At 47.3% G+C, this 19,400-nt stretch overlaps 1 protein-coding gene and 1 long non-coding RNA gene across 2 annotated transcripts in view; one reads left to right on the top strand and one right to left on the bottom strand.

Annotated features, from left to right (window-relative positions):
- Positions 1-19,400, top strand: part of EXT1 (exostosin glycosyltransferase 1) — a 260,149-nt gene that overhangs the window by 221,917 nt on the left and 18,832 nt on the right. Inside the window, exons 2-6 of the mRNA XM_083622026.1 lie at positions 143-236; positions 3,045-3,152; positions 11,392-11,511; positions 15,449-15,581; positions 18,507-18,625. Coding sequence (XP_083478152.1) covers positions 143-236; positions 3,045-3,152; positions 11,392-11,511; positions 15,449-15,581; positions 18,507-18,625 — 574 coding nt within the window. The remainder of the gene's footprint in view (positions 1-142; positions 237-3,044; positions 3,153-11,391; positions 11,512-15,448; positions 15,582-18,506; positions 18,626-19,400) is intronic.
- Positions 14,812-15,447, bottom strand: LOC310766317. The gene is made up of 2 exons (XR_014550056.1): positions 15,361-15,447; positions 14,812-15,269 (listed from the first exon to the last, which is right to left on the bottom strand). It is a non-coding gene; the product is annotated as an uncharacterized lncRNA (long non-coding RNA).

The raw sequence follows: 19,400 nt of genomic DNA, 5'->3' as shown, positions 1-19,400 counted from the left end.
TGCGATGCCAGCTTTGCAGATGTGAGCTGGTCCGGCGATGAGTCTAACCAGATGTGCCGCACCAGATGTTTACATTTGCATGCACAGTTACTCCCGGGCTCATTGTTAATTTATTATTTTCCCCCTCTCTGTCTCCTGTTAGGTATGATTATCGTGAAATGCTGCACAATGCCACTTTCTGTCTCGTCCCTCGTGGCCGGAGGCTGGGATCCTTCAGGTTCCTGGAGGCCCTGCAGGTAAGATCAACCGTTTGACTGGAGACTTAGAGCCGTTTAGCACTCCTGTCAGCTGGAATTCTGTGCTGCGTGATAGCCAGGCAAGAGGAAGGCGGATTGGAGATTTCATTTCCCTAATAGTCCATAATCCAGCGTTCCTACTTCAGGAGCAGTTGGCAGCTATTTTGCCCGCACCAAAGCTGGGTTGACTTAGCCTATGGTTACCAGATTTTTTTCAATGAATCCGGGGACACTTACTTACTTACTTACTTACTTATTTGAAGCTGAGTAGCAACAGGGAGTCAGTAGTGGGGATGGTGAGGCAAAGGACCCTGGGCCAAAGCACACATGCATATTGTATAAAGGTGCAAAGCCCTTCTTTCGCACCGTGTGAAACATAAATGCACAGTTTTTTTTAAAAAACTGTGCAACGGCGTGCCGCCTGCCTGTGACTCCCAAACCTTCCCTGATCTCCTGCCCCCCCCCCTTCCCCCTTTGTTTTGACAGATCGGGGAAGGCTCGGGAGTCGCAGGCGAGCAGCCATTGCCCAGTTTTTTTTAAAAAAACTTTGCGCATTTATGTTTCACAGGGTGCTAAAGAAGGGCTTTGCATCTTGCCTGGCAGAGAAACTGCACACTTTGTGCCCCTCCTGGGCAACAGCCATCCGCCCGCGATTCCTGAGCCTCCCCCGATCTGTCAAAACAAAGGGGAAGGGGGCAGGAGATCTTTACCACCAGATGTCCCCGGTTCACCTTTGGCAGTGGCGGCAGCAGCAAATAGCGAGCAGCTCCTGAAGCCAGCCAGAGCCAACTGCGCTACCAGGCTGCCGCTGCCACGTTTCCCGGGGACGGAGTTGCAAATCTGGGGACATTCCAGGGATGGAATTTGTCTGGGGACAGATTTGTAAATCCGGGGACTGTCCCCGGGAACCGGTGACGTCTGGTAACCCTAACTTAGCCTAAGAGGGTCTGTTGAACTTGGGGAGTGCGTGCTGGGTGGTGGGGTAGAGAGAATCTATATTCCTGGAGAAACACTGACTTCATCTAACCAGGAAGTTAGGAGGAAATAAATAATACAGCTCATTGTTTTAATTCAGCCGAGACAAAATTGCCTATAAATTCTGCCCGGGTTTTCACATTGCATACTAAGTAAGTTTTAAGTGACGGCATCAATTAGGTTGGATTTTGAACAGGCAGGCGACAGGGAAGCGATCTGCAGGGGAGAGCACGCCCAGGGTTAAAATGGCATGAAAATAACTGTTAAAAAATAAAGGGCATCTCTGCAGCAAAAGGCTGGGGTCGGGGGGGTTCTTCTTTGCCGCGGTGACGTCTGTCCTTGACCCCGCATTGATCCACCAGGATTTCAAAACAGCAGGCACTGGAAACGGTAGGGTCAGTTGTGAATGGCACAGTTGTGAATGGAAAGGAAATGAGCCTGTTACCATGGCACACAAGTGGAGGTGCAGGAGGCCATGCCTTTAAAAGGAAAGATGCCGCGTTTACAAATTTGGATCCCACAAAACAAAACGCCTGAACCATCAAAGGCAAAGATAGAGAATATGAGCGAAGTAAAAAGTTGCTGGAAGCAGCCCTGTGGAGAAGGGCTTCCGGAAAGGTCTGTTCCCGGCTGGAATTCCCCCACACTCTGAGGGTGCTGGAGCTACCGAGAGATATAAATAGAACACAATGGAATCCATATATTAAAATCTAAAATTCTAATCACTGATATAACCAAGCTAGGAATTAATAGCCAGCTTGGGTGAACAGGTGAGTTTTAAGGAGGCACCAAAAGCTCATCAGAGTTTAGGCCCACTTTCTTTAGAGGATATGGAATTCCATAGGCTGGGTGCCACCACAGAGAAGGCCCTCTCCACTGGGTTGCCATGGAAGGTGATTCAGCTGGGGTCGGTAAAACCAGGAGAGCCTTTTCTGAGGACCTTGACATGCAGGAAGGTCTTTTGTGGGTGCAGGCCTTCCTCCAGCTATCCAGACCTGAAGTCGTTAGGGCATTGTATATCAACAAAAGCACCTTCATCCCTTGTAACCTCTCTCAGTGGGTGGGTGGGTGTATACACACACAAAGAACCTACCCGCATGATGCTGACACAACCCCCTACGCTAACACTGTGTGACAGAATGAGAGAACAACACCCCCATCTCTCTCTCTCCCCTCTCTTTTCCCCCAAGTGCAAGATGTCTATGACAAAGGCGTCTCTCACTATGTGTAAATGAACCGTGAAAAAGGCTCTGTGAATTGAAAGTGGAGGTGCCATGTACTTTTCTGTGTTTTGAAAATCTTTAATATAAAAATCCTATTTTTTATTTTTTAAAAAATAATAAGCACCTTCGTTTTGGCTCAGTAGCCAATTAGTAGCCATGGCAAACCCTCCAGAACCGGTGCAATATGATTGCGATAGGGTGGCCCACGCAGCAACGTAGCTGCCGTGTTCTGCATTTGCTGGACCTTCTGACCCAACAGCAAGCCCACACAGGGGTGTACCAATGGGCCTGTACCAATCTGTGTGCACCCATGCAAGTAGCCAGGCATTAGAGGGAATAAACAAGGGCCACTCCATTGATAGGCTTCCCACTCTGTCTCTGTGGTCTGAGTATATGAGCCTTCCAATAGTGGACCTGTCAGACCCAAGGTTCAGTGATCCTCAGAATGTGGCATCGCAATGGTCCCACAATACTTTTCAACATAATTCTCTATTAAAGTCCCATTTCTGCAGAATAGGCTGCAATTTCATTGCCACGGAGCCTTGGAAGGGCCAGCGTGCCTTTGCTGCAATTGTTTCCATTTTCCTGATTTTAATGATTGCCTACGCAGGCTGCCTGTGTTCCTGTGATGCTCAGCAATGGATGGGAGCTGCCATTCTCCGAAGTGATTGATTGGAATCAAGCTGCCGTCATAGGGGATGAGAGATTGTTATTACAGGTAAGGCGGGGGGAGGGGAGGGAGAAACCGCGGCCTTCGTCAGAGTGGTTGACAGTGGCAGCCATTTCCCACACTTCCAGGAAAGATGTATCCGAAAGGTCACGGCTATAAAAGAGATTTTTATCAGGAGGGATTTGTCTGTGTCATTGTGAATATTAACTCATTTAATAAGGCATCATTCACTTTCTGACATGAAGGTCACTCAGGCCTCCAAATGTCTTGGTTAAAAATGTACAAGCGGTTCATTTCTTTTTTAGAGAAATGCACACCAGCTTCTGAGTTGCAAAGTGCTTGGTGGAAGGGAAAAGTTTCTTTCAACTTCCAGGATATTCATGGTTCTGAACGGTCTCAATGGCTGGTATCTGACTTAATTCACCCTCACAAGAGACCTGTTGAAGTCGACAGATTTAAATAGGTGTTTTGAGGTGCAGACGTGTACTTTTCATTCAAAGTACGCATTTATATGTGTGTTTTGATGGCTTAAACATTCGGAAGGTAGATTCTGGTGGGTAGCTAAGTTCCAATCCACACATTAGTCCGAGAGCTGCAGATCAGTACGGGAATTTTCAAAGTTCATATTCCTCAAAACAAGACACCAGACCCTTCCTAGTCTCCTATTCCCCTTTCTCCAGGGGGACAGGAAGTTGGGTGCAATAGTATTCCACACTGCAAGACATTATTTGGGGACAGCTCAGAATGGCTTCACGATCGGATATGATGTAGAAACATGGGGAAAGGATGGACATGTCCCTTTGATCTTTTTCGCCTCTTCCATGGGCCAATTATTGCAAACCAGTAGTTTCTTGGGAAGAGAAAGTGAGACCAGCCAAGCTACACAGTCATGTCAGGCCCACACAAAGATACCATTTTGTATATAAAAATTTTATTTGCTTTTCTGTTACATATTTCACATTTATACAATGACCACCAAACACTCCCAATAGTCTCGATTTCCCTCCCCCTCCTTCCATGGTGTCTTCAGTTACCCATCTACTCTGCATATGCTAAATATTCCATACCTTCCCCTCTCGTCTTCTTTTTTACCTCACTTTTCCTTATACCTCTGAATCTACTCTAATCCTGCTAATGTATTTACCTGCTGACACTGACTTTTAATACAATCTACAAATATTTTCCAATCTTCTTTGTACGTTCTGTCATCTTGATCAGACCTGCTAACGCTGCATATTCCAACATCTTAAGATACCATTCCTCCTTCTCCAGTAATTTGAAATACACCATTCTGTAATGCATGAAGACAAGGTGAGCCCTAGGGCTCAAGGCCTTTTCGTTTCCACGGCGGCCCACCAGATACTTGTGGACGTACTGAAAGCAGTGGACCTGCTCCCATTTTGTTGTTGTTGTTGTTGTTGTTGTTGTTGTTGTTCAGTCATTTAGTCTTGCCCGTCTCTTCATGACCCCATGGACCAGAGCACGCCAGGCACTCCTGTCTTCCACTGCCTCCCACAGTTTGGTCAAACTCACGTTGGTAGCTTCGAGAACACTGTCCAACCATCTCGTCCTCTGTCGTCCCCTTCTCCTTGTGCCCTCCATCTTTCCCAACATCAGGGTCTTTTCCAGGGAGTCTTCTCTTCTCATGAAGTGGCCAAAGTATTGGAGCCTCAGCTTCACGATCTGTCCTTCCAGTGAGCACTTAGGGCTGATTTCCTTAAGAATGGAGAGGTTGGATCTTCTTGCAGTCCATGGGACTCTCAAGAGTGTCCTCCAGCACATAATTCAAAAGCATCAATTCTTCGGCGATCAGCCTTCTTTATGGTCCAGCTCTCACTTCCATACATCACTACTGGGAAAACCATAACTTTAACTATATTCACTAGTATTCAGGGGCATATTGCCTCCGGCTCTTGAGGCAGTGCACGACCATCCTAACCGATCGTCATTAATAGCACAAGGCTCCATGAATTTATCTAACCTCCCATGAAAACCATCCAAGTTGGTGACCATTGCTGTTCCTTGCAAGTAGCAGGTTCTGCCATTGAATTACGCCCTGTGTGAAGCAGCCTTCTGTTCGGTCTGTCCCGAATCTCCTACCATTCGTCTTAATTGGATGACCCACAGTTCCAGTATTGTCAGGGACTGGACCGAAGAGGAGGGGGAGACGGAGGGTTGGAGATCGCTCCCTACTTGTCCTGCTTCCCTTGGTGGAGGACGGGGAATGGTGGAGATTGCCCCCCCCTTCTCCAGTAGCTTCCAGAAAAGAGGGAGACAGGATTGAATTACAGCAGAACTCAGAACTGCTGCTAGTTATGAGGTGTTAGGAGAAAGAGGGGGAGAACAGCCAGCTTAGAAAGCATAGAAGAGCCAAACTCCCCGAGATCTCATCGCCCAATTAGAGTTCAAGAGCAATGGGCTCAAGGACATTTGACTACTCCCCCCCCCCGAAGTGCCAAGGGCTGTTGCTGGGGAGAGAAGGGCAGGAGCTCAGAGTGAGCAATGTCACTATGGAGTAAAGGACAGGATTCTTTGTCTTGCACCACAATGACTGAATAAAACCATAAATACTTTCTTGTTTCTTCCTTGCTCTTTGATGCTACGGGGGGGGGGGGGGGGAATCCCCCAGGTCTGACAGCAAGAGAGGAAGAGAAAATTCACCCTATTCATTTTCTCCCTGCCGGTCCTGATTTTATGCACCTCTGTCTGCTCTTCCAACCTCATGGAAACAGGGGCAAATCCCTGCATCTGGATGCATCCGGATGCCAGGAACTGAAACTGGGGTCCTTTCGCATGCAAAGCATAGAATCAAAGACTTGTAAAGCTAGGATCATCAAGTCCAACCCTCTGCAATGCAGGAATACAGTGGTACCTCAGGTTACATACGCTTCAGGTTACACACGCTTCAGGTTACATACTCCACTAACCCAGAAATAGTGCTTCAGGTAAAGAACTTTGCTTCAGGATGAGAACAGAAATCGTGCTCCGGCAGCGTGCTAAAGTGGTGCTTCAGGTTAAGAACAGTTTCAGGTTAAGTACGGATCTCCGGAACGAATTAAGTACTTAACCCGAGGTACCACTGTGTACAGCTATCCCATATGGGGATCAAACCTGCAACCTTGGTGTTATCCACACTTGAACCAGCTGAGCTATCCAGCAGTCCAGCACAGCTCTATTGCTTGGTTATGGCCCCTGCCATGCAACCAAAATATCTAAATCTTGCAAATTTTGAAAATCTGCATGACCCAGCTGCAGGATCTGGGCTTTCTGGTTGCAGAAGGCAAAGGGAAGGGAGGATTCCAGGTCTCCCTCTCTTCTCCCCCCCCCCCACCCTTTTGCCTCCCCACATGAGGACATTAATGTTCCAAATCTTTGTCCTGTTCTTGTAATGCAGAATTGATTCTCTTCACAGCTGCTTCCTTACCAAGGCAAGCTACTACGCCATTATTAACAGTGGTTTTTAAAGACCTGGCGCTGAGCCAGAATGTCTGCTCTGGGAAATGTTTTTGTTGTGTTACAGTTTCCCATTTCTCATTTTTAGACTAGCTCGGATGTTTTTATTTACATATTCTCTTCATCCTTGCACCGGCTCCCACTCCAGGGAAGCTTGAACCAGTTAGACGCTCTCTCTGTCTCTCTCTCTCTCTCTCTCTCTCTCTCTCTCTCTCTCTCTCTCTCCCCCATCCTACCCTCCTTTTTTTAATGCAAAAGTCATTCCCCCTCCCCACCTTCTCTTCCCCATTATTACACAAATGACCTGCTATTAAAACGTCATCCCTTTCTAATAATTCTAGTGTATTTGTGGCAGATCAGCACAGATCCATCATTTCCCACACCCAACTTCTGGGCCAAGAAGATTAATAGCAAATAGCCAAGCACGGTTAAAAAATGGGAGCTCTGGTTTCGGCTCCCATCTGTTAGAAGCGAATCAACTCACACAAAAATATATAGTTTATAAAATAAGCTTTTCCCCTGCTTTGCAAATATGAATGGCTCGCTCTGTCTAATGGATTTGATGCTTCTTCGTTGCACACACAGGTATATATCAAAAGATTCGGCTGAAAGCGCTTGGGCAAAAATAACTTAATGCGATCAATGCAAATTTATACTACAAAAATAGCTGCCTAACAAGTAAAAATGCATACGCTTAAACATCGCAAAAACCTGTCTCCAAATGCATGTGGCTATTAAACATTCTACCTGTACATATTGCCCAGATATCTTTGCCCTATAACGTTTTAGCCATGAGCAAGGCTGCAAGAGCAATTCAAAATACCGGTTTAGTGAAAAAAATAAGTGAAAGTAGGCTGCAATTATAAATGCGCTTACTCGTGATTAACCCTCACTGGATACATGGGACTCGCTTCTGATTGCACAGTTAGGTTTGGGTATTAGATGATCTGTTGCGATCTGCCTTAGGAAGAGGTTATTTGGAAAGGCAACTGAGCAGTTTTTAAATAATACTCTTAGCATCATAGGAAAAATGCACCTTCTGCATAATAACCAGGGTCTCAGCAGTCCTGGTCTGGCTATGAACAGTTGATATATCTGGCTGTTCTCCTCCTCCTGGCCATTTTTGTTTTGGTTTTTGGCATAATTTTGGCCACAACTTTATTGAATTACAGTAAGTGAGTGGTTGCTTAGGCATTGGTTAGCGACTATCTGTTCCCACTTGGAGGTAGGAACAGAAGTGACAACCACACCCATGCGGAAGTCAGTAGGGGTAAACAATTTTGGGGAGAGAAAAAGCTGGGCACCAGGCTCTCCCCTCTCCCCAAATGCTCCCTGGGGTTCTTGCATGGCCCTAGCCCTTTGCCAGGGATACGGACAAAAGCATGGCGAGCCCTTGGATTCCTTTAATGGAATACCTTTGCAGCAGCAGCATTGGAGGGGCAGGCACAGCCAATCCATGCCCCTTCACCAACCAAAAAATTAACCAATGCCTAACTGCAACCTTACAAGTTGTGACGATTTGCTACACATTAGGCAAAAACCAAATGGCACCAGCCAATCAGCCAAATGGACAAAATTCCTACCAGGCCCCCGCTCCGAGGCAGGCGACCCCATGACAGGCATAGCAAGGTCAGCGCAAACAAACCCTAAATAAAGGGAGGGTGGGCGGGTAATCCAATGTGCGCAGTGAAAAGAAGAAGCTCAACGCTGCGCACAGGGACCTATATAGCACCCCCATCAATCAAATAAAATTGCAACAATCAATTTTCCCCAGCAACATTGGAGGTGCCCATCAAATCCGTGGCCACCCAAACTAACCTGCCCAGCAACAGGGAATGTCATGGTTGCTCCCACCGCAACACGTGCTCTCCATGAAGGAGAACCCGCTTTGTAGTTCAGCAACCTATCCCATTGTCTTGGGACCTTTTGTTTCACACCTGACATTCATTATGGGCTTAATGTTTTGCTGAAGCAATCTCAGGAAAGTTGGGCATTTCAAACTGAGCTGCTTTTAGTTGAACTTGATGCCAAGTCTATATGAAATCTGTGCTTGACATAAGGAGATCCTTGCCACCAAGCTGTTCCGGCTGCCCCTCCCAAGAGGCTATGCAGAGAACAGATGTATTCTAATTAAGAATATTTTATTGGGAAATGGATTTTCCCCCAACCCCCTCCGATAAGTGAGAAGGGTGTGCGTGAGTGAGAAAGCATTCGCTGTGTGTAATCTAATATCTAAGAGGAAAATGCAGAGCAGCACAAATCAAAAGCAAACATAGGTGCTTGCCTTGTGCATAATTAGTCAGGAAAGAATATATGAAAAAATATATGAATATTTGAAAGGCTTAGAGGGAACGGAGCCCTCTAATGAGAAAACACTATGCTCCAAACAAAAGGAAGGATTTATTTCTGCACCCCCGCCCCCTTCAGATAAGCTTGTCTAAATAAACAGCAGAAAGTGAAGAACAGAAAAGTACCTGGGTGCATTTATTTTGCTGTGTCCGCACATATTCCTTGAATGAGTCTGCAAGGTGCCTGAAGGCCATGAGTTGGGCAAACCTCAATCTTGCATGGTCTATTTCTTTCTTTTCCCCCTTGTTTGTTTGTGGAACACGAATCCCTGCGGTCTACCAATGAGTGTAAGAATTAGAAAGCAAGAATGTACACTTGGGAAGGTATTAAAGCATAACTCAGCTGGGTTAACTGGTCCCAAGTAGGTACTCCTGCTTTTAAGAACACAATCCAGCCTGGCTGGATATAGATCGAAGTCTAGTTAGTCCTGCATTCTTTGCATGGATTCTTGGAAACAGCAGGCGTTAGGTGGTACCCTGGAAATCTAGTATCGATGGCCACTAGCCGCAATGGCTAAATTCTACCTCCACTATCAGCGTGACTCTGAATAAGTTGCTATGAGTCATAGGTGGGCAGAGTGTTGTGTTCACGTCCGCTTGCAGGCTTCCCACGGGCGTCTGGTTAGCCACTGTGAGAGCAGAACGTTGGAGAAGATGCCCCATTGGCCTACATTGACAGACTCATGCTATGATCTAGTTTTTGGCCACGTGTGATCTAGTCTCCATGGGTAGCCAATGTGGTGCTTTCCGGATATTGCTGGACTGCAGCACCCATAGTCCCAGCTGGCAAGGCTGACGAGAGCTAGAGTCCGGGAATATCTGGAGGTTAAAGGTAAAGGACCCTGGACAGTTAAGTCCAGTCAAAGGCGACTATGGGGTGCGGTGCTCATCTCACTTTTCAGGCTGAGGGAGCCAGCATTTGTCCACAGATAGCTTTCCAGGTCATGTGGCCAGCATGACTAAACCGCTTCTGGTGCAACAGAATCCGTGACGGAAACCAGAGCACATGGAAATGCAGTTCCTCTTCCTGCCACAGTGGTACCTATTTATCTACTTGCACTGGCGTGCTTTCAAACTGCTAAATTGGCAGGAGCTGGGACAGAGCAACGGGAGCTCACCTGTCAGAGAAGTTCCTTCACTTATATCACCCCATTGTGGGGATTCAAACTGCTGACCTTCTGATCGGCAAGCCCAAGAGGCTCAGTGGTTTAGACCACAGTGCCACCCGTGTCCTGTATCTGGAGGCCACCATCTTGACAATCCCTAACCTAGTTAAACCACTTTTCCTAAGGGTGGCCATGGTGAACTGGGAATGAAGCACATTGAGCTAGTTCATATATTGACAGTACAGGATCGTATCTTTTTTAAAAACAAAATGTTATTGGTTTTGAAACAAATACAACAACCATTAAACAATTATCTAGCAGTACAACTAATGGTGTTTGTTTTACCCCTTGTCTCTAGACATACACTAAACACAGTCAACATTCAGACATAACATAACCTCTCCATTGAGAGTATTGAGTGGTTCTTATTGAGAATAAGGAGGTCTTGATTTTGGTCATTAACATAAAAGAAAGGGGTCCACGTTTCTTGGAAAGTGTCTCTTATTATTATGTCTTTAATGGCCCTCCTGCGTCTGGTGAGATGCTCAGATATTGCCGTTTCCCTGATATTATTTCCCCATATGTTCAGGGGTATTTCATTCTGGTTCTTCCATTTCTGGTCTATCATTAATCGTGCCACAGTCAGTAAGAAGCGTACTATTCATCGTGGCAGAGCGTGGAGCCTAAGTCTATGTCCAAAGATCGTAGGGCTAAGGCAGGATTTGGAGAAAGTGGTTGGCCTGTAATTGGACCATATCTGAGGGGTCATATCTGTCAGGTCATATGACCTCCGTTGGGGTTGCTTGTCTAGTCAAGCCAGCTTCCTACTGCTGGAAAGAAGGGGGAAATGAGAACGGAACTGAACCTTTCTGATTTTGAAAGATTATAGGGCACCCACACTGAGGGCACTGGAACCCCAAAATAAGAATAACAACTACAGGGCACTGATGCTAAATTCTCACAACTATTTTAAAGCTGAAGGGAAAGAGTGGCAGCGTGCTGTTAACTTGGTAAAAGAGATCTCCCCGGCAGGGTAAGGTTGCTAACCGATCTTGTTCTGGAAAAGTCTCTGATTTTGCAAACTCTCAGAAGTGCGGGAAGCACAGCCTGTCCAGTCGGAAGTGGGACAGAGAGACAGCAGCACAAACAAGCAGCCTGTATAATTCAATTTCCAATTACTGCTATCACGGCCGCTGCTGTTGTTTGACAGTGTGGATTGTGTGCTTCAAATGGGAGCCAAATGCACTATGCGCTGATCTATAAAACCTAAACTGATTGTGCCGTAAACGGATCATCTGGAAAGGCCCCCAGAAGTGCCTTAATGTTCTCGGGTTGCAATGTTTTCTACACTGTCTGATTTGTTTCAACGTTGTATTACAGATCCCTTCTACAATCAGGTCTATCCATCAGGATAAAATCCTAGCACTTAGACAGCAGACACAGTTCTTGTGGGAGGCTTATTTTTCTTCGGTTGAGAAGATTGTATTGACCACGCTAGAGGTGAGTAACTGTTCTCAGATATTAGTTGAGGCGTTGGCGGTCTCAGTGCCCAGGCTTTGTCTGACCTTGGCTCTTGAGGGGGGAGACAGTGGGTCGCTCGGGAGGGGGTTGTGTGCACATGTGAGGAATGGGGCAGAGGAAAGACCTTCACCGCCTCTATAACTTTTCTCCCCTGAGGAAATAACGTTTCTTTGTTACTGGGCCTGGTGTAAGAAAAAATGACACCATGACAAATGAGAAGCTGTTCCACTTCCAGGGAAAAGTTGCCTCGTGCAGACTAGTGGCTTCTTGGGGGCTTTGCGGTGGGTAAATCAGTATTCTTGTCATGCCTGGTGAATGAGGTCTTTTAGGGAACCTTTCTGGATAAATCGCTTTTCTGAAGAAGTAGAATTGCAAAGCCCTCTCTTCTAATGGCAGGCTTTTGTGCCCCCAAGACATTTTGATGGCCTTTTGATTGGTCTGTCTGGGGTGGGGTGGGGTGAGGCGCTTAGTAGGACATAGAGTAGATTCAAGAGGAAGATGACAGAAAACTAACAAGGAACTCTGATGGGAAACAAAACGAGTCTGCCGCATTTTCAAAAGGATTTTTGTAGAGCTGTGGGTGCATGTTACAAACCCTCACACGCACACATTTCTCTCTCTCTGGGACTGTTAAGGTGTGATGTTAAAAGTATGATTTAGTATTATCAGCACTAGTAATTTCAATTTCTGTTACTCCACAGCTGATGGGGACTGTTATTATCCTAGTTTGCCGCAAACCATGGTTTCCTGTTTAGTCCAAACCCTGCTAACCATGGCTTTCAGAAGCCCCATCGAACTATGGTTTGGGGCCCTGTTCTTCTAAGCAATTTGGGTTTGGTTCAGAAATAATGACAAAGTCTAGGTTGCTGCAAACCAGAAATGGTTTGCACATGCAAGGCAAGGAAGGAATGTATGTAAGCCCAAGGCCACCATCAAACCATCAAACCATGGTTAATGCTATTCAGATTCCCTCATCAACCACACTTCAAACCATGTTTTCGAGTGCTGGTATATGAGGGAACCATGGTTGGCACATCTTAACTTTTGATGGTGGTTAGCACTGTCCTGAGGGAAAAAAGAGAGGAATGCAGACTTTCTCTCCGTTTCTAAACCATGGTTTGCAAGGGGCCATCATTATATCTGCATTTGGCCCTTCTCTAGTGTGTGTGTGTGCGCGCACACCCCCCCCCCTTAATTCTCATTCGGTTATGCTAACTCAGTTGCAGCCGACATGGTTCTCTCCAGATGTTGATGGACTCCAGCTCCCCTCAGCCTCTGCCAGCATGGCCAGTGAGGAGGGATGGTGGGTGTTGTAGCCCAGTAACTTCTGATGGGCACCCTATTGGCTACCCATGAACTAGATGAAATGTGAAGCTTATCTAATGCAACACACATTCCTTTGGTGAGAAGTTCCCCTGTTCAGCCCATATTGGATTTGCGGCCCCCCCCCCTTGAATGAGAGTTGACTTGAATTAGCAGAAGTGTGTGTGTGTGTTCCCAATAAAAGTGGAATTGTGGCAAGCCTACACACTAATGTTAGAAACAGAAAAAACATCTTTTTAGATTTAATTTTCAGCAGGGATTTCTTTAATGCCATTATCTTTTACAAGGCAAAATCCAAAGATGGTATTTAGCAACATGTGTGCACCAATTTTCCCTGTGCTTTTTATTGTTAATGGAGGAGCTGTAAATTTGTTCCCTTTTTGTCCTTTCCTGTATCCTTTCTTACAGATTCCTCCCCCAGAACCCGCCCCCCCCCCCGGTCTGTTTCAGCTCTGCAGACGGTTAAGTGTTGTTTTCATGGCCAGAAATAGCCATCTGTTAAATTGGGTAAAGCCCTTTTAGGTCAGGACCTTGGCCCGCAAAATAACGGGATCTGTAAGCAGCACAAGCACATCTGAACAAAGGCATTGGATGCCTGCTTCAAAAACTGAACCTGGCTGAGTTGCTGGGAGGAAAAGCATTGTCCTGAATCTCAACAGTGAAACAGTATTGTGTAGGATCGGTTTAGTTTAACTAGAGAAGTGCCCTTTCTGCACTGTCACAGGAAAGCCAAACTTGGCATTCCTGCTGCAGTTTTATTGGTTGTTTCTTCTGAACGGGCAACAGCAAGAATGACAGAGACCGGGAAATGGAAGGGACCCTGAGGGTCATCTAGTCCAACCCCCCTACAACGCAGGAATATGCAGCTGTCCCATATGGGAATTGAACCAGCAACCTTGGCATTATTAACACCACGCTCAACTGAGCTATCCAGGCATATTTATCTCATTTATTTCTTCCATTTGCATGCCAACATTCATCCATAGATCTCAGTTCACAACATAAAATTACAATATTAAAAAAACCACAGAATAAGAACAGCGGCAAACCAAGAATCCCCCGTCCCACAACACGTTTAAAAAGGCATGGGACGTCAATCAGCCAAATGCCTGGTTTAAGAGGAACGTTTTCAGGCCTGGCATCTAAAAATGCACGATGAAGGTGCCAGGCGAGCCTCCCTGGGGAGAGCATTCTACAAATGAGGGGCCACCACAGAAAAGGCCCCTTCTTGTGTTGCCCCTCTCCGGACCTCGCATGAAGGAGGCACACAAAGAAGGGCCTCATAGGATGAACACAGAGTCTGGGATGGTTCATATGGAGAGGAACGGTCCTTGAGGTATTGCAGTCCTAGGCCGTTTAAAGGTCAAATCCAGCACTTTGAATTGAGGCCAGAAACTGATTGGCAGCCAGTGCAGTTGGGCCACTTAGCAACTCAGACCGTTGGGCCCACCTCACTCAGTATTTTCTACACTAGGAGTGGGGGCTACAGATGTTGTTGGACTCCAATTCCCATCAGCCTCAGGCCAGCATGGCTAACGGTCAAGGATGATGGGTTCTGGAGTCCAGCATTTGGACTTGGTCACAGGTTCTCTACACTGACTAGCAGTTTTCCAGAGTTTCAGACTGTCCCAGTTTTTGTCCCCTGGAGAAGCCATGGACCAAGCCTAGATCATTCTCCTACATTTGAAGTGTGTGCTCTGTCACTGAGCTGTGAGCGCTGGTCCCCTCCTTACGGAATTTCCTTCAGCAGGCAGACCTTATTTTCATTAGACCTTTCGGAATATTCTTGTTTGTTTATTCTTGTTTGTTCGCTTAACACTGACCATGCTGGCTGGAATGGATGGAGGTTGTGGGGGTGACACCCAACGTTGGGCCTTGCTTTTATAAGACGGGAGCTGATCTCCTCAGCATCCTGCTTTTTTGCACCCATACAAAATCAGCTGTTTCCCCCCCCCCCCATGTTTGCACAGAATTGGAGCAGAACCGAATAAATGTTACTGCACCTTTGGTTTTTCCTTGGGCCGAAGCCACGGGGCTATCATTACATTCTGCTCCATGCAATTTGTGTTTCCGGCACCATATTTTTGTGTGTGTTTGCGTGGGGGGGGGTGGAGAAGGGGAAGGAGGCGAAGGTAACAGTCATCGTTATTCCAGGAAGGTACCGCCCTGTCTAAATCTACCGCCAGACTAATTATCTTATGCAGGACATTGATGGCAAAATTGTAGCATGGATTCATCAGCCTCGCAAGCTGACATGCCATTTTAAAAAGCGAAAATATTTTGACTCCGGCTTGCAGCATCTAATAAGTTCGCTCTGTTGCCACGGTTTCTGCGGCGCCTAATGAGGTAGTTTGAATACCATTATGCGAGGCTTCTAACCCGCAGGAATGCGTACGGGTCCAGCATCATCGAGGCTGCTTGGGAGAAAAGAGAAATAGATTAAACAGGAATGCTAAACAACCGGCCTCTTGCTGGCTTTCTGCAGAAAAGTGTGCTGATTGCTACCTTCGGCAAGCGACGCCACCTCTCCCGTTTCTCATTCGGACCTTCTTAAGAGTTGCTCCTTTTCCCCTTTCTTTTTCCCTTTTAACAGATTATTCAAGACAGAATATTTAAGCACATATCACGTAACAGCTTAATATGGAACAAGCACCCCGGAGGGTTATTTGTACTGCCACAGTATTCGTCATATCTGGGAGATTTTCCTTACTATTATGCTAATCTAGGTAAGTGATTCTCGGTGGATGACCTTTCCTATACGGAGGCTGGATCTCATGGCACGTCACAAAGGGGGTATGGGCTTTTCAAAAAACCTGGGTGCAGGGCTGTCTTAAGCATATGTAGCGCTGGGGTACAAAGATCCACCCAGCGTGCGTGCCCCTCCAGGTTGCCCAGTCCCAGGAGCACAGGAGGGCGGAGCCAGCCGGCCACCTGCCTCAGCGTCTCGCTGGCTCGGTCACCCCAGAACTCGCAGTGCAGAGTTGCCTGCAGCAGAAGAGTCCGCCACGACGTTCTGACCAACAGGCAGGCTCTTCCACGGACTCAACTCTTGGGCCCTGAACTCTTGGCCTGGTGTCCTGAGAGGCCGGCGCCCGAGTGCCCCGCACCCCTAGCGCCTATGGATAAGACGGCCCTGCCTGGGTGCGCAAATCAGGAACTAGCCTTGTGGTACTCCCACCTCACCCCCCCTTTCTGGAGTGAGTCTCCCCACATCCCCCCAGTTCTTTCCCTTCTCAGCATTAACCCTTGTTAGCTTGCCCTCAAACTGGGCCGCTCAAGTGTTTCTGTCAAACACTTCAAGAAGCTAACCGGGGTGTCTGAACTTTCAGTTGGAAGGAACAGCTCAGGAGCACAATTTTAGCCAACCCTTCGCCCTGGCAGTCATCATCCCACTTCCCCAAGCACCCCCCCCCAAAAAAATGCACTCTGTTCCCTTGCAAAAGAGGGAGGGGGTAGTAAATGGCATGGGGTCTTCATCCCAAAGAGACGACTGGTTCTGTGGCAGAGCAGGCAGTGAGTCCCACTAGCTTCAAGGTCACTTCAAGCACATTTTAAGCTCTTGTCTCTTGAATTCTCCCGGCTCCCTGTGAAGCGATGCAAACCGTATTTCTCTTGTGAACTAGAAAGATCGGAAGGGAAGTTTTGAGGCGCTTCTACGAGCCGTTGTGATGAGAGGATCTGCTGTGCTTTTAAGCTGTAGTGTTTCTATAAATGCCACATGTATTGCAAAGACATGTTTAGCACCAGTGGAGGGAAATCAATCCAGAGGGAGGAAGGAAGGAAGGAAGGAAGGAAGGAAGGAAGGAAGGAAGGAAGGAAGGAAGGAAGGAAGGATATTTTCCTATGTGTCTGACTTCTAATTTACCAGCCATGTTACCAGCAAAGAGCCATGGTTGTTTCTGTATGAGGCCATTGCTTTGCCAGTTCTCATGCGCAAATTCTGTGGAGTCGCCAATTGGCCAACAAGTGTGGCATCTTACACGCCACAGGAGTGCTGTGCAGATATGATTATGGTGATTAGGACGGTTCAAATGTGCTCACATCTCCCTCTGCTTGCATCAGCTGACACCTGTCTACTTATATAACGGACCCCTGATATTTCCACCTTTTGATCTTACTTCATTTCACCACAGGGTTGTTGTTCCCTATATCATCAGTGCCTTACACACACACACACTATTGGTTGTGGTTGGAGCAGAATTTGGGTCTCAAAGAAAGCAGTGGGAGAGAATAGCTCTTAGTGTGGTGGGGAAGTTGAGCCACGCATCATAGCTGCCCATGCACAGGTCATGCAAGATGCGTGCTGGAAATCCTTCATGTTGAGGACCTGCTCCCCACGTACCTGTAGAGAGAGTTTCAAGTTTACGAAATCGATGGGCAAACTTTCTAAGCTTATGAAATCCAATCTAACCGTAAGGACTTGCCTTGCAATGTAAGCTGCAGTTACGCACCTGTGTCAGCAGTTCCTAAGTTGACAAGAGAGGCCGATTCAAAAGAAGCCCTCCATGCGTAAAAGCCAACAGGTGGGGGGTCAGCAAACGACTAAAAGGGACTTTCGGTTTATTATTTGTTCATAAATTCAGACTTAATCATTAGCAGTTCAAAGCTGTGCACGTGAAAATTAACCGTTCAGCAATAAAATAATCATGATCGTAAAAGCCAACGGAACCCTGAACACTACCTTCAAAGAAAGTCTTTGTCTGGTGCCTGAATTTGAGCAAGGAGGGTGCCTCTCTAATCTCAGTTGGGAGGGAGTTCCACAGGCTTGGAACATGTGGCTTCTGGTTGTTACAAGACATGCCTCTGAGCCATCGGGGACCCCCAACAGGAGTCAAGCAGGGAGATAAGGGATTGGGGCCTTGTAACTGATAAGGGCCTTGTAAATTCACACCAAAGCCTTACATTTGGCTGGGTAACAAATGGGCAGGCATAGCAGCTATGGGGCACGTTTGACCCGTGACCCACCAAGCCCAGTATTGTCTACTTAGACTGGCAGTGGCTGCCCAAGATCTCACAAGGACTGCCTTCCCATCTCCTGGTCCTTTTAGCTGGCTGTACCAAGAGACTGAACCTGGGACTTTCCATGTGCAGAGCCACTGATCTGTGGCTCCCCTCCTGCTCATGAAGTGGGACCTTCCGTCCACCAGGCCTCTCTCCAGCTGATCAGCCAACACCAGTCTTCCTCACAGCCCTGGTACCCTCCAGCTATTCTGGGCTACAGTGTCTATCAGGGCCAGCCAAGGCAGCCATGTTGGAGAAGCTGGAAGACGCCAAGTTGGAGAAGGCTGGCCTACATGGTCTGATCCTCTGGGTGACCTTAGGCCAGTCACTGGGCTAGCCTACCTCACAGGGCTGTTGTGGGGAATTAAACAAGGAGCCATGCCTTCCACTTTGAGCTCCTTGGATTAAAAAAAAGGGATAGAATTTCAGTAGATAAAATCAATAAAAGCCCGGGGCAGGGAGTGAAGCAAATAGCTCTTGATCCCTCCAGACTCCACACGGGTGGGGAAGTCAACAAATTTCATTTTGTTTCAGATGACAGCAATTCTTTAATGCTCAGGTTGTCGCCCTTTACATAACAATATTGATTTGTCGCCCTTTGCTTAACAACATATATTTATATATATTTTTACTGCTGGCTTCCTTTACAGGCGTCAAGCCCCCATCCAAATTCACCGCCGTTATCCATGCAGTTACTCCTTTAGTTTCTCAGTCTCAACCTGTGCTGAAACTCCTGGTTGCTGTAGCCAAATCCCAGTACTGTTCCCAGGTAAGAAATTAGACTTGGCCTCTAGGCGGTCCACCATTGAGCCATGTCTCTGAGATGACTTCAAAATAAAGGGTCCTCTTTGACGTGCCTCTTGCTTGATAGATGTCGATGTGCTTTTCTAATGCAGGGCTTTGGCAAATGCAGCAGAGTTTAAAGAGATGTAAATACCGTATTTTTCGCTCTATAGGACACAGTTTTTTGCCCTCCAAAAATGAAGGGGAAATGTGTGTGCGTCCTATGGAGCGAATGCAGGCTTTCGCTGAAGCCTGGAGAGCGAGAGGGGTCGGTGCGCACCGACCCCTCTCACTCTCCAGGCTTCAGGAAGCTATCTGCAAGCCTTCGGAGCGCGGCGGGAGTTCCCACCAGGCTCCGAAGGCTTGCGGATACCAGCCTGCAGCCCAAAGCCCAGGGAGCGCAGTGCCAACTCCCACTGCGCTTCAGGCAGCTTCAGGCAGCTATCCACAAACCTTTGGAGCGCTCCCCCAGCCCACAAGCTCCAGGAGCGTCGGCAAGGCTGCGCAACCTTGCCTCCGCTCCCGGACCTGTTCTGGGGGCTGGGTTCAGGGGAAGCTCGGGCTTCCCCTGCCCCAGCCTCGCGGCTAAAAACGAAGCCGCGCGCAGCCTCTCCCGGCTGGAGAGGTTGTACGTGGCTAAAGAGGAAGCCAAGACAGCAAGCGGGTTAAAAAAAATTTTCTTTATTTCTCCCTCTAAAAACTAGGTGCGCCCTATGGTCTGGTGCGCCCTATGGAGCGAAAAATACAGTAGCTTTTATTTC

This window comes from Podarcis filfolensis (genome assembly GCF_964270895.1).
Source record: "Podarcis filfolensis genome assembly, chromosome: 7".
NCBI lineage: Eukaryota > Metazoa > Chordata > Lepidosauria > Squamata > Lacertidae > Podarcis > Podarcis filfolensis.
Note: the sequence above shows the minus strand (reverse complement) of the source record. Positions and strands in the feature narration are given on the sequence as shown.